At 41.5% G+C, this 13,663-nt stretch overlaps 1 protein-coding gene across 1 annotated transcript; it reads left to right on the top strand.

Annotated features, from left to right (window-relative positions):
• The first annotated feature begins 2,953 nt into the window (after nucleotides 1-2,953).
• Nucleotides 2,954-5,149, top strand: LOC124869532 (tripartite motif-containing protein 16-like). Its single transcript, XM_047367431.1, has one exon. It carries the CDS (start codon nucleotides 2,983-2,985, stop codon nucleotides 4,678-4,680), a length of 1,698 nt encoding a protein of 565 aa, XP_047223387.1. The 5' UTR covers nucleotides 2,954-2,982; the 3' UTR covers nucleotides 4,681-5,149.
• The last annotated feature ends 8,514 nt before the right edge of the window (nucleotides 5,150-13,663 follow it).

Genomic DNA, 13,663 nt, shown 5'->3' with positions numbered 1-13,663 from the left:
TTACCTCATTGCAAACACACAAAAAATACATTTTTTACGAAAGAAAACTCACCAAAATTCGTCCAATCAGGGATTTTAGTCCTTTAGTCCTTCAGTTAAAAAAAAAAAAAGAATCAAGGATCCCACTGAAGCTTTGATAAATCTCCAACATCGTCGTGTTAATGGCTGCTCTGCAGTGCAATGGGTACCTGTACTGATGTCACCTCTAACACCGAGGCTTCAAACAACGCTTCAAAAACTCTACAGGGTTGCTATGGTGCAGCAGTGGGGCGGAGCTTGCTTCATGTGACGTCACCGATGACGTGTGAACCACTTCACTGCTTCATTCAGACCGAGTCAGCTGACTGCTTCGAGTTGATTGGCGGAGTTTCAAACATCTGGCGCGATTCAGTGTATTTAAGATGCTCTCAAGCCCCGGTTCACATCCCTGTTCAACACGTTTTATACGTTACAAACAGATCTTGTTTTTTGGATATTCTGAGATTTGCTGGATTATTCTGTCATGGAGCAACCATCTAGGAAGCGTTCCCAAGTGTGGGAATATTTCAATTTAATGCCACCTAACAAGGTAATGTACATTCAAAGTGTTTATTAAAAGGTCTATAGCCTATACTATGCAGTAGTGTTATAGTCATGGTATCATGTTATGCAAGAGGTGCAGTAACGGGTTGTTATCTTGGTTTTACAGGTGCAGTGTTTGCTTTGCCCGCAGCTGCTGACGTATAATAATAATAATAATACGTCATCAATGCGGAGGCATTATAGAGACAAACACAAGAAAACTCAGCCTCCTGCCACCAATCAAGGTCAGCATAACATAAATATACATGCAGAATTAGAAAGAATGACAGTTAAATGTTTGTAAGTTAAATTGAAGTTACTTTTCTTTATGTATTTTAGGATCCAGGAAGCAAGAGCTTGATGAAGCTCTTGTGGACTTTATAGTGAAGGACTTCCAGCCTTTCTCTGTATCCAAACCTAAAGCATCCAGCCAAACAGTTCCTTGTCAAACCAGCCTCCTCTGTTCCCTGTGAAAGAGGATTTTCCAAAGCTGAAGAAATTGTCTCCAAAAAAAAGAAACAGTTTGAGCCCTTCTACTGTGCAGAAATTACTTTTCTTGAATAAAAACACCTGAAGTAACACAAGCATCCTCTTTATTACACCAAGCACAATGTCCAAAAACACTCAGTACACCAAGCACACTCCCAAAGTAAATATGAATGACAAATCAGAAATGTTCACTTAATTTATTTTTTTTGTTTTGTTATTTATTTAAAAAGGAACAGTGGAATTTAATAGAAAATGGACTTGCATCTGCACACCGAGGTCTTCAGGTCGCAATATGTGCTCAACTATTACCTTTTGAAGCTCTGGTGGATTAACATCAAAGGGTTTGAAAGTGAAGATCTTTGCCCTGACTGGAGTTTGTGGCAGAGGGGGGCTCTCCATAGAAGATTGGTTTGGTTGTTGCAGGGGGTAACCAAATTGCGGTCCCTTTTGGTCACGGACTGGTGATAAACTGGAAGGATTATGTGTATAAGGATCTTGAGGTAAGTCTGATTCCTCACAGTCGTCATGGTTGTTATCATCATCAGAGTCAGCAGCTTTACTTATGGAAGTGAGCTCCATTTGTTGTACTTCTATAAATCTTTTGCCCGTCTGTCCTGCTATGTCATTTTCACTTCAGCCAGGTAAGTCTTAACATTACTTAAAGCCTCAACGAGGTAAAGTATGTCACGCTTATCCTTGGGTGAAAGTCTGTGTGGTAGTAAGGTTGAGAATGATTGTATAGCCGTACCATATGTATATTCAACAACAGCCTGTTTGCCAACGTCTGGGTCCATGGAGTCCAGAGGGACGACAGTCTGAATGGACCCATGCAGTTTGAGAAAATCAAAAAGCTCCTCGTGAGTCTCAATATCGGTGAAAGTGGTCACTAAAAGTGAATTTGGTATCTTTACATTATATTTCTGCACGGCTTGCATGTCTGCTTTACTATAATGATTTAATAGAAATCTCTGGGGTCTTTAGAACCACTCTTGGCTGGTTTGCCAAATTGTAGCAAAGAACAATGCAGTGGTATATTAAAGGCAGGAAAAATAAAGATGGACTACAGACTGAAACTGATTATGTTTCAGAGAACAGTTTAAATAGAACAGTTAAAGGAAACTTTTGGTTTTTAACCTTGATTTAAAGAACTCAGGGTTTCAGAACTTTTAGTCTTCAGGGATTTTCAATTTAATTTATTTATATAACCCAAAATCACAACATGTTGTCTAAAGGAACTTTACAAAGTGAATTCAAAACAGACCGATATCAAGTTAAGTAAATTCGGTCCAGTTGTACATTCTTCTTTGTTTTTGGTTCTAGTTTTGGGGATGCAGAGAAGACCTAAACCAGAACACCTGAGTAGTCTGAGAGGTTGATACACTGACAGCAAATTTGCCATTCAGTCATTTATAAACCAGCAGGAGTATTTTAAAGTCTGTTCTCTGAGCTACAGGGTGTCAGTTTATGGACTTTAAAACTGGGGAGATGTGCTCTACTTTCTCTTTTTCTTTCATTCTCTTTTTGTTTTTTCATACTTTAATGCGACACTTTGAGGAGCTTGTTATTTTTAACATGGATGTTTTGTCTCACTGTTGGATCTTTTTAACATAGTTACTTTCTTCCATGTAGGCTACTGTGCTTTATTTTTAATTTTTAATGCAATACAATGTGTGCATATATTCTATGGTATGTCATGTGTCTCCACATATCATATAACTGATCATGGTGGGCGGCCATGACCAAAAATGCCAGGGCCATTTTTTGGTCCCAGTCCAGTCCTGCTTGAAGCTGGATGGAACCAATATCTGCCGAAGGTGAAAACTGATTGGCTGCAGCCTCTCTGCACTGAGACGTGATTCGTAGATCAGAGCTCCAGACTGTTTTTGTATTTAGGAAGTGAAACTAACACAGTCACTGAGACTGAGAGGAGAAATGGAGCAGCAGGCAGTTCAGGTGGACCTAGAAACCTACTCCTGTTCGATCTGTCTGGATCTACTGAAGGATCCAGTGACTACCTCCTGTGGACACAGTTACTGTATGAACTGTATTAAAACACACTGGGATGAAGAGGATCAGAAAGGAATCCACAGCTGTCCTCAGTGCAGGAAAACTTTTATACAGAGGCCTGTCCTGGAGAAAAACACCATGTTAGCAGTTTTAGTGGAGCAGCTGAAGAAGACTGGACTCCAAGCTGCTCCTGCTGATCACTGCTATGCTGGACCTGAAGATGTGGCCTGTGATTTCTGCACTGGAAGAAAACTGAAAGCCATCAAGTTCTGTTTATTCTGTCTGGCCTCTTACTGTGAGAAACATCTTCAGCCTCATTATGATGTGGCTCCATTAAAGAAACACAAGCTGGTGGAGCCCTCCAAGAACCTCCAGGAGAACATCTGCTCTCGTCATGATGAGGTGATGAAGATGTTCTGCTGTACTGATCAGAAGTGTATCTGTAGTCTCTGCTCTGTGGATGAACATAAAGGCCACGACACAGTCTCAGCTGCAGCAGAAAGGACTGAGAGGCAGAGAGAGCTGGAGGTGAGACGAGAAGAAATCCAGCAGAGAATCCAGGACAGAGAGAAAGATGTGAAGCTGCTTCAACAGGAGGTGGAGGCCATCAATCACTCTGCTGATAAAACAGTGGAGGACAGTGAGAAGATCTTCACTGAGCTGATCCGTCTCATCCAGAAAAGAAGCTCTGATGTGAAGCAGCAGATCAGATCCCAGCAGGAAACTGAAGTGAGTCGAGTCAAAGAGCTTCAGGAGAAGCTGGAGCAGGAGATCACTGAGCTGAAGAGAAAAGATGCTGAGCTGAAGCAGCTCTCAAACACAGAGGATCACAACCAGTTTCTCCACAACTACCCCTCACTGTCAGCACTCAGTGAGTCTACACACTCATCCAGCATCAATATCCGTCCTCTGAGATACTTTGAGGATGTGACAGCAGCTGTGTCAGAGCTCAGAGATAAACTACAGGACATCCTGAGAGACACATGGACAAACATCTCACTGACCCTCACTGAGGTGGAGGTTTTACTGTCAGAACCAGAACCAAAGAGCAGAGCTGGATTCGTAAAATATTCATGTGAAATCACACTGGATCCAAACACAGCACACACAGAGCTGGTACTATCAGAGGAGAACAGGAAGGTGACAAGAATGGATCAACATCAGTCTTATTCTAGTCACCCAGACAGATTCACTGACAGTCCTCAGGTTCTGAGTAGAGAGAGTCTGACTGGACGTTGTTACTGGGAGGTGGAGTGGAGAGGGAGAGTTTTTGTAGCAGTCACATACAAGAACATCAGCAGAGTAGGAAGGGAGACTGAATGTTTATTTGGATGTAATGAAAAATCCTGGGCATTATATTGTTACCAAGAAGGTTATGAATTTGGTCACAACAACATCTGGACCTCCATCTCAGGTCCTGGTTCCTCCAGAGTAGGAGTGTACCTGGATCACAGAGCAGGTCTTCTGTCCTTCTACAGCGTCTCTGAAACCATGACTCTCCTCCACAGAGTCCAGACCACATTCACTCAGCCGCTATATGCTGGAGTTTGGGTTGACTGGTTTGGATCTTCTGCAGAGTTCTATAAACCCAAAAATATGTTCTGTCTTGTTTCTGATTGTTGATCAGGGTTCATGGTTCTGATGTCTCTGCTCTGCTGTTCTGTTCTTCTTCATTGTTCTTGTTTAAATGTAGTTCTCTGTGTCTGTGTTCCAGGAACCAGAAAGGATTTCACTGCTGATGTTTTCTTTCATTCTTATTTGACACAGAAATATTTCTCCACATGAAAATCTAAACTTCTCTGGGCTCTAATGGTTCTGGTTTCATATTTGTATTGATGTATTTGGATCTTCTGGTTTCTCTTCCACTGTTCTGCAGAACAAATGTTGTTCTTGTTTAAATCAGTTGAGATTGAAGTGAACTGAACTTGCTTCTGGTTTCTTTATTGTGATCCAAAGAAGAAAACTGAAACTAACATCAACTTAGAACTGATGCTGTTTTCTTCTGAATCCTTTAGATTTAGATCAGAAAAATATATGTCTGCTGTTCTGTCTCTTTGGATTTCTTCAATAAAACAACTTGATTCCAGAGAAATGTGGAAAGTTTTCTTTTCATTCTAACAATAAATTGTGAGTTTTGTCGTCTAAAGAGCAGAAACATTTCCTTCAGAGTGTCTCATGTGATGCTGGATCAGATCAGATGTTTGGTTTCACCTTCATTCATCAAGAACATCCTCTGCTTTCACCACTGCTGCAGAGAGATTACAGAAAGAAAGCATTTATTACAGGAACTGATCAATTCACCTATATTAGTGCATGTATAATATTTGTATTTATATGTTTTATGATCTTAAGACGTGGGCAAACCACCCAGAAAAAACACTTCTCCCTCTTCCTCTTGTCTTGAGTCTTTAATCAAGCACAATGATAATGTCATTTCCAGGGGTGTACTTACTTTATTGGGTGGCAGCACTGGTACTAGCAAGCTAAATATTTCAGTAGCACAAAGACACATTTAGTAGCACAAGGAACTGATCAGTTCACCTGTCAATACAAACAAATATCAATTCAATTAGTGATTTTTATCCATAGATAATTGGCTCGTCATACTTATTTTGATTCAGTTCAGAATTTACGCTCACTTTATTAGGTACACCTGTTCAAATGCTTGTTAACACAAATTTCTAATCAGCCAATCACATGGCAGCACCTCAATGCATTTAGGCATGTAGACATGGTCAAGATGATCTGCTACAGTTCAAACCGAGCATCAGAATGGGGAAGAAAGGTGATTTAAGTGACTTTGAACGTGGCATGGTTGTTGGTGCCAGACAGGTGTGTCTGAGTATTTCAGAAACTGCTGATCTACTGGGATTTTCACGCACCACCATCTCAAGGGCTTACAGAGAATGGTCCAAAAAAGAGAAAATATCCAGTGAGCGGCAGTTCTGTGGGCGCAAATACCTTGTAGATGCCAGAGGTCAGAGGAGAATGGCCAGACTGGTTTGAGCTGATAAAAAGGCAACAGTAACCCAAATAACCACTCGTTACAACCAAGGCATGCAGAAGAGCATCTCTGACCGCACAACACGTGAAACCTTGAGGCGGATGGGCTACAGCAGCAGAAGACCACACCGGCTGCCAATCCTGTCAGCTAAGAACAGGAAACTGAGGCTACAATTCATACAGGTTCACCAAAATTGGAAAATAGAAGATTGGAAAAACGTTGCCTGGTCTGATGAGTCTCGATTTCTGCTGCGACATTCAGATGGTAGGGTCAGAATCTGGTGTCAACAACATGAAAGCATGGATCCATCCTGCCTTTTTCTTGGCACACTTTGGGCCCCTTAGTACCAATTAAGCATCGTGTCAATGCCACAGCCTACCTGAGTATTGTTGCTGACCATGTCCATCCCTTTATGACCACAGTGTACCCATCTTCTGATGGTTACTTCCAGCAGGATAACGCACCATGTCATAAAGCACGAATCATCTCAGACTGGTTTCTTGAATTCACTGTACTCAAATAGCCTCCACAGTCACCAGATCTCAATCCAATAGAGCACCTTTGGGATGTAGTGGAACGGGAGATTCGCATCATGGATGTGTAGCCGACAAATCTACAGCATCTGTGTGATGCTATTATGTCAATATGGACCAAACTGTCTGAGGACTGTCTCCAGTACCTTGTTGAATCTATGCCAAGAAGGATTAAGGCAGTTCTGAAGGCAAAAGGGGGTCCAACACGGTACTAGCAAGGTGTACCTAATAAAGTGGCTGGTGAATGTAGGTTAAAAATATCAAAAGTCTGACTAAATATTTGATCAGTGTGAAGTTTGAGGGTTTTTTAAGTTGCGATGTGGAAGCAAGAGCTTCAAAGAAAAACTACAGTAAGTTAATATTTAACTTGGTTGTAAATGAGGAGAGAAGGAATAAATTTCCAGCTCCGATCCTTATTCTGTAGGCTGTAAAAACTAAAACAACAACAATGCTTGAAAAGTCCAGTCAGAAGTGGGAGTCAAAGATCTCCAGGCCTGAGGTTTCTACCAGCACTCCCTCATTGCCAACTTGGTAGTTCCACCTCTGCCTGGTGTCCTCATCCAGCTACCAGGAGGAGATCTGCTGACAGCTCAGCTTTTTGGGTGTTCAGGACAAAAGACTGCAGATCTGATGACACCATCACAAATTAAAGCTCTTATGAAGGACCCTGAGCATCAAGATGTTATCTGTTGGGGAGAACCCACAATGAACACAGAAGTCCAACAAACCAAGTCTGATCCAAGCACTTTTTTGACCCAACATACACTTCATGATGTTCTGGTGAGCTGCAGAATCCCTTTTAGCATCAGACTCATCCCACCACCAAGAACCATTGAACACTGCAGGAACTTATTCCTGCCTCCAGCCAACAAATTCAGCACAGCTCCTCTCTGTGACGCTCAAAGTGCAATAATTTATCTTTTTAATCTGTTTTAATAGTTTGTTTATTGTGTTACTTGTTGCCTCCATAATCACTGTTTTGTGTCTTCAGTTTTATTTTCTTTTAGTGCTTTTACAACCCTTACAGAGCTCTGTAATCTGTCCCACTGCATGTTTAAAGAGTAGGAAAAGAACTGGACCCAGAACCGAGCCTCAGACAAAGCTGATCCGTCAGAAAGGAAATGTAAAACATTTCAAATCTCAACCAGTCTTCCCAATGAAATCATGTCTGTTAGGTAGGATACTTGGTCAACAGCATTGGAGGCAGAGGACAGGTCCAATAGAACCAAACCTGTGAAATATCCCCTCCGCACTGTCATCAGAATCTCTTTGGACCCTTTAAGTAAAGCAGTTTCTGTGGAGGCAGATTTGCTCAGACCAATCATGATTTTATTCATATCCAGAAAAGATGAGGGTTATGGTTAGGCTCTGCTTCAGAGTCTTCCAGAACTTTGACACAGAAGGCAGCTTGGATGTTAGTTTCTATCTGTTTTGAAGAGATGGGTCTACATGAGGGGTTTTCCACATTGGATCCACAACAGCATGTTTAAAGTCTGTGAGAATGAAGCCAGTTTTAATGGACATATTAAACATCTCCTCAGTGCAGAGACCAACAGAATCAAACACCCTGAGGAAGGAAGAGGTTGGAAGTTGGGGTTGGGCCATTTAATGATGATACTGGTAATTTGTTTTTGTCTGGAAAGAAAATTATATAATGATAGACTGACAGAAATGTGGACTTATTGAAAAGTATGTTTCATACCAGCTTATTTTCTAAAGATAATTTTAATCAGACAAACGAGCCTCATCAAAACACATATTCTAAGAAACTGAGATGTACCTGAATCTAAATTATTACATGATGCTGACTACTTACTCTAGGATGAAATAGAAATACCACAGCTGTACTGTACATGTCAGGGAAATACTGAGAAGTAAATTCATGGAAATATTACAGATTGTGTGAGATTAATGAGCATGTCTTTGCCACAAATAAGGCTACCATTAATAGCATATTGACACATGACTAGAATATTATGGAAAATATTATAGAAATGTTGAAAGATTCTCACTAGGGAGGTACGAGACCTGATTATGCCGAGCACTCTAAATGTTTCACATGTTAAACTTTCATTAATTCTGCAGTGTAAGTCACCACTGAAATTAGAGTTTTAAAAACACATTATAATAAATCACTGCAGCGCTTTCTTTGTTAAATGGGTCTGATTAAAAAAACACTGTTTACATTGCCTGTATTTAATAATGTAATGTTGCACTAATGTTTTTAGCTGCTTCTTAAGAATAGAAGATGTGTTGCGCTTCCTTAAAAAAACAAGTTGACACTGCAGAAGAGTTTAAATGGTGTGTGGCCAGAGAAGATCTTCCAGACAGGAGCATTCCTCAGTGGCAGAAGAAAAAACTACATTCCTTACAAGTGCAGTGCTCTAAAGGTGGTCTTCATTGGAGAGTCAGGTCTTGATACAGGAGCACTAAGGAAACAGTTTTCTCCAGGTAAGTAATCAATTAGGTATGCAGGTCCTTCTCAAAATATTAGCATATTGTGATAAAGTTCATTATTTTCCATAATGTCATGATGAAAATTTAACATTCATATATTTTAGATTCATTGCACACTAACTGAAATATTTCAGGTCTTTTATTGTTTTAATACAGATGATTTTGGCATACAGCTCATGAAAACCCAAAATTCCTATCTCACAAAATTAGCATATCATTAAAAGGGTCTCTAAATGAGCTATGAACCTAATCATCTGAATCAACGAGTTAACTCTAAACACCTGCAAAAGATTCCTGAGGCCTTTAAAACTCCCAGCCTGGTTCATCACTCAAAACCCCAATCATGGGTAAGACTGCCGACCTGACTGCTGTCCAGAAGGCCACTATTGACACCCTCAAGCAAGAGGGTAAGACACACAAAGACATTTCTGAACGAATAGGCTGTTCCCAGAGTGCTGTATCAAGGCACCTCAGTGGGAAGTCTGTGGGAAGGAAAAAGTGTGGCAGAAAACGCTGCACAACGAGAAGAGGTGACCGGACCCTGAGGAAGATTGTGGAGAAGGGCCGATTCCAGACCTTGGGGGACCTGCAGAAGCAGTGGACTGAGTCTGGAGTAGAAACATACAGAGCCACCGTGCACAGGCGTGTGCAGGAAATGGGCTACAGGTGCCGCATTCCCCAGGTCAAGCCACTTTTGAACCAGAAACAGCGGCAGAAGCGCCTGACCTGGGCTACAGAGAAGCAGCACTGGACTGTTGCTCAGTGGTCCAAAGTACTTTTTTCAGATGAAAACAAATTCTGCATGTCATTCGGAAATCAAGGTGCCAGAGTCTGGAGGAAGACTGGGGAGAAGGAAATGCCAAAATGCCAGAAGTCCAGTGTCAAGTACCCACAGTTAGTGATGGTCTGGGGTGCCGTGTCAGCTGCTGGTGTTGGTCCACTGTGTTTTATCAAGGGCAGGGTCAATGCAGCTAGCTATCAGGAGATTTTGGAGCACTTCATGCTTCCATCTGCTGAAAAGCTTTATGGAGATGAAGATTTTATTTTTAAGCACGACCTGGCACCTGCTCACAGTGCCAAAACCACTGGTAAATGGTTTACTGACCATGGTATCACTGTGCTCAATTGGCCTGCCAACTCTCCTGACCTGAACCCCATAGAGAATCTGTGGGATATTGTGAAGAGAACGTTGAGAGACTCAAGACCCAACACTCTGGATGAGCTAAAGGCCGCTATCGAAGCATCCTGGGCCTCCATAAGACCTCAGCAGTGCCACAGGCTGATTGCCTCCATGCCACGCCGCATTGAAGCAGTCATTTCTGCCAAAGGATTCCCGACCAAGTATTGAGTGCATAACTGTACATGATTATTTGAAGGTTGACGTTTTTTGTATTAAAAACACTTTTCTTTTATTGGTCGGATGAAATATGCTAATTTTGTGAGATAGGAATTTTGGGTTTTCATGAGCTGTATGCCAAAATCATCCGTATTAAGACAATAAAAGACCTGGAATATTTCAGTTAGTGTGCAATGAATCTAAAATATATGAATGTTAAATTTTCATCATGACATTATGGAAAATAATGAACTTTATCACAATATGCTAATATTTTGAGAAGGACCTGTATATATATATAATTATATTTATATGTATATATATATATATAATTAGATATATCGGCATTGCCATTTTATAAGACATTGGTATCGGTCCAATAAGTAAACTGTGATCATCCATTTATCATTGTCGAGGTGAACTGCTCAATATATTATGATATTGATTTTAGGCCATATCGTCCAGCCCTATGATGCAGTGCAGGACTGTAGGGTGTTTATCTGAAGCAGAGAAGAAACGTCAGCAGTGTGGTCGTTTTTTCACAGTGTTGCAGGGGTAGTGAGATGTATATGATATATAATACAAGTACATATCGGTTATCGGCCATAACAGCGATATTAATATCGGATATTGATAATGACCTAAATTGTGATATCGGTGCATCCCTATAATCGATTATTTGTTTTGTCATAGTCTAAATCAGTAACAATTGTTTACCCTAAAATGAGATTTTGTGCTTGAAGAAATGATTTCAAGTATTGAAAAAGATTCTTTCAAGGGCCTGAAAGCTCGGGTAAAAATCCCAAGTGGGTTCTCTCTGACTGACGTTGATAATGGAAGCTTTAGGTTGGTCATATGCTGTTTACTCTCATTTACTCCATGTATACTGTCTGTTATTGTTTTATACTTGTTAAGTGAAGACTGGTATCAGAATCAGAATCAGAATCAGAAAAACTTTATTGCCAAGTACGTTTTTGGAGATACAAGGAATTTGTTTTGGCGTAGTTGGTGCAATACAGTACAAATTAAACAGTATAAACATATCTATAATATAATATAAATATATTTGCACAGTTTTAAGTGAGTGAGAGTAAATATAGAGCAGTATAAGATGCAAGAGCAATACAACAGTGCAGGTGATCATTGTGCAAGTAAAGCAGTGCAAGTAAAGCAGGAGCCCATGCTGAGCGTTAATGTAACGCATAGAGTTACAGGTTACAGGTGTCCTGTCAGCAAAAAAAAGGGGGGGGGGGGGGGAGTGTCAGTGTGATTTCCGGGCTTTGTTAACCAGGCTGGTGGCAGATGGGAAAAAACTGTTCTTGTGGCGTGAGGTTTTGGTCCAGATGGACCGCAGCCTCCTGCCAGAGGGGAGAGTCCTGGAGGTGTACAGTTCCTGGAGCGACAGTAGACTGCAGCCAATCACCTTCTCAGCAGACCGAATGACACGCTGCAGCCTGCCCTTATCCTTGGCTGTAGCAGCGGCGTACCAGATGGTGATGGAGGAGGTGAGGATGGACTCAATGATGGCTGTGTAGAAGTGCACCATCATAGTCTTTGGCAGGTTGAATTTCTTCAGCTGCCGCAGGAAGAACATCCTCTGCTGGGCTTTCTTGATGAGGGAGCTGATGTTTGGCTCCCACTTGAGATCCTGGGAGATGATGGTTCCCAGGAAGCGGAAAGATTCCACAGTGTCAATTGTGGAGTCACAGAGGGTGATGGGGGCAGGTGGGGCTGGGTTCTGCCTGAAGTCCACAACCATCTCTACTGTCTTTAGAGCGTTGAGCTCAAGGTTGTTCTGGCTGCACCAGTCCAACAGATGGTCCACCTCCCATCTGTACGTGGACTCGTCACCATCAGAGATGAGTCCGATCAGGGTGGTGTCGTCCGCAAACTTCAGAAGCTTGACAGACTGGTGACTGGAGGTGCAGCTGTTGGTGTACAGGGAGAAGAGCAGAGGAGAGAGAACACAGCCTTTGCTTGCCCAATGTGGCCCAGCTCCAGCTTTTTTCAAAGAGTGGTACTACAACTTCTTCTGCAGTGGAGAGGTGAACTTCAGCTGTCTGAGTAAAAAGGATGTGGCAGATCTGGACCCTGTTCTACTAAACAGCAGAGTAAGCCTGTCTGCACAGTTAGATATACAGTTCAGCCTGGAACTATTAAGACCCCCCGCAGATTTAGATTTAAAGTATATTTTAATTTTATTGGCATATTACTGAAAGCAATATTAATGCTTTGGAGTGCCCAGCTATTGTGTCCTGACTTGGATCTGATAGAGAATCTGTGAAGGGGGCTAAAGACTGGGATAATGGCAATAGGACTGCAACTAACCATTATGTTCCAAATTAATCTAGCAGGCACTGATTGCAGATTGCTCGTCAACTGAGTCTTCCTTGGTCAGAAGGAATAGATCAGCTCCACTATGCAGTTTAGAAGATTTATTGAGGATGAAATAGTAGCAGGTACATGAGACATGATAAGGGAACCGATACAGATGCAGCTGTGGCAAGACGTGTATGTGTATGTGGAAAGACAATAATAGAATATATTGATAATCATGTAGGTGATCTACAACTGCACATGGATACTGAATGAAAATTGGCCTGAGGTACCACTGAAAATTCCACAGAGGGCAGTCTAACATCACACTTGAATTATATCACATCTTACTTATAATTGTAACATATATTAAATACTGAATGGCTATTTTCGGAGCGCATGTTGTGAGCTTTCTCTGGCTCTGTAGTAGCAGATAAATACAAGGACAATTACACCACCCAGGTCAATAATAGAGGTTGACATTTTTTCGGGAGTCCCACGGGAATCCCGCGGGAAGGGAGACAGCATAGATCACGTGATTGGGACGGTACAGGATAAAAAAATGAACAGGAGCAGATGGGAGCGGGAGCTAACCAATAGGAGGGAAAATAAACTAGGATCAATTGTCTTTGGAAATGTAAAACTGAGACTTTATTATAAACTTTAAGAAAAAAAAACTTGGATCGACGCCGCCATTGTGTAGTTTTTTTCCAAGAAGCCTATACTATAATGCTAGTCAAACGAACTACACGACCCACAAGCCAACAGTGCTTCTGATCGATGTTTTCCACCTGCGTTCAGGATGGAGGAAGCAAACGCAGGTGGAGAAGTCGACCTGGTAAAATTGGATTTGTAACGTAAAGTCAGAAGTAAGGACTTATCTATTAAACTCATAGAGCTGACAGGAAAGTCGCAAATATTACCAAACTTCAGGAGAGTTGAATGTAGCGGTTTTAACAT

This window comes from Girardinichthys multiradiatus, chromosome 6, assembly GCF_021462225.1.
Source record: "Girardinichthys multiradiatus isolate DD_20200921_A chromosome 6, DD_fGirMul_XY1, whole genome shotgun sequence".
NCBI lineage: Eukaryota > Metazoa > Chordata > Actinopteri > Cyprinodontiformes > Goodeidae > Girardinichthys > Girardinichthys multiradiatus.
This window is presented reverse-complemented; position numbering and strand designations above follow the sequence as displayed.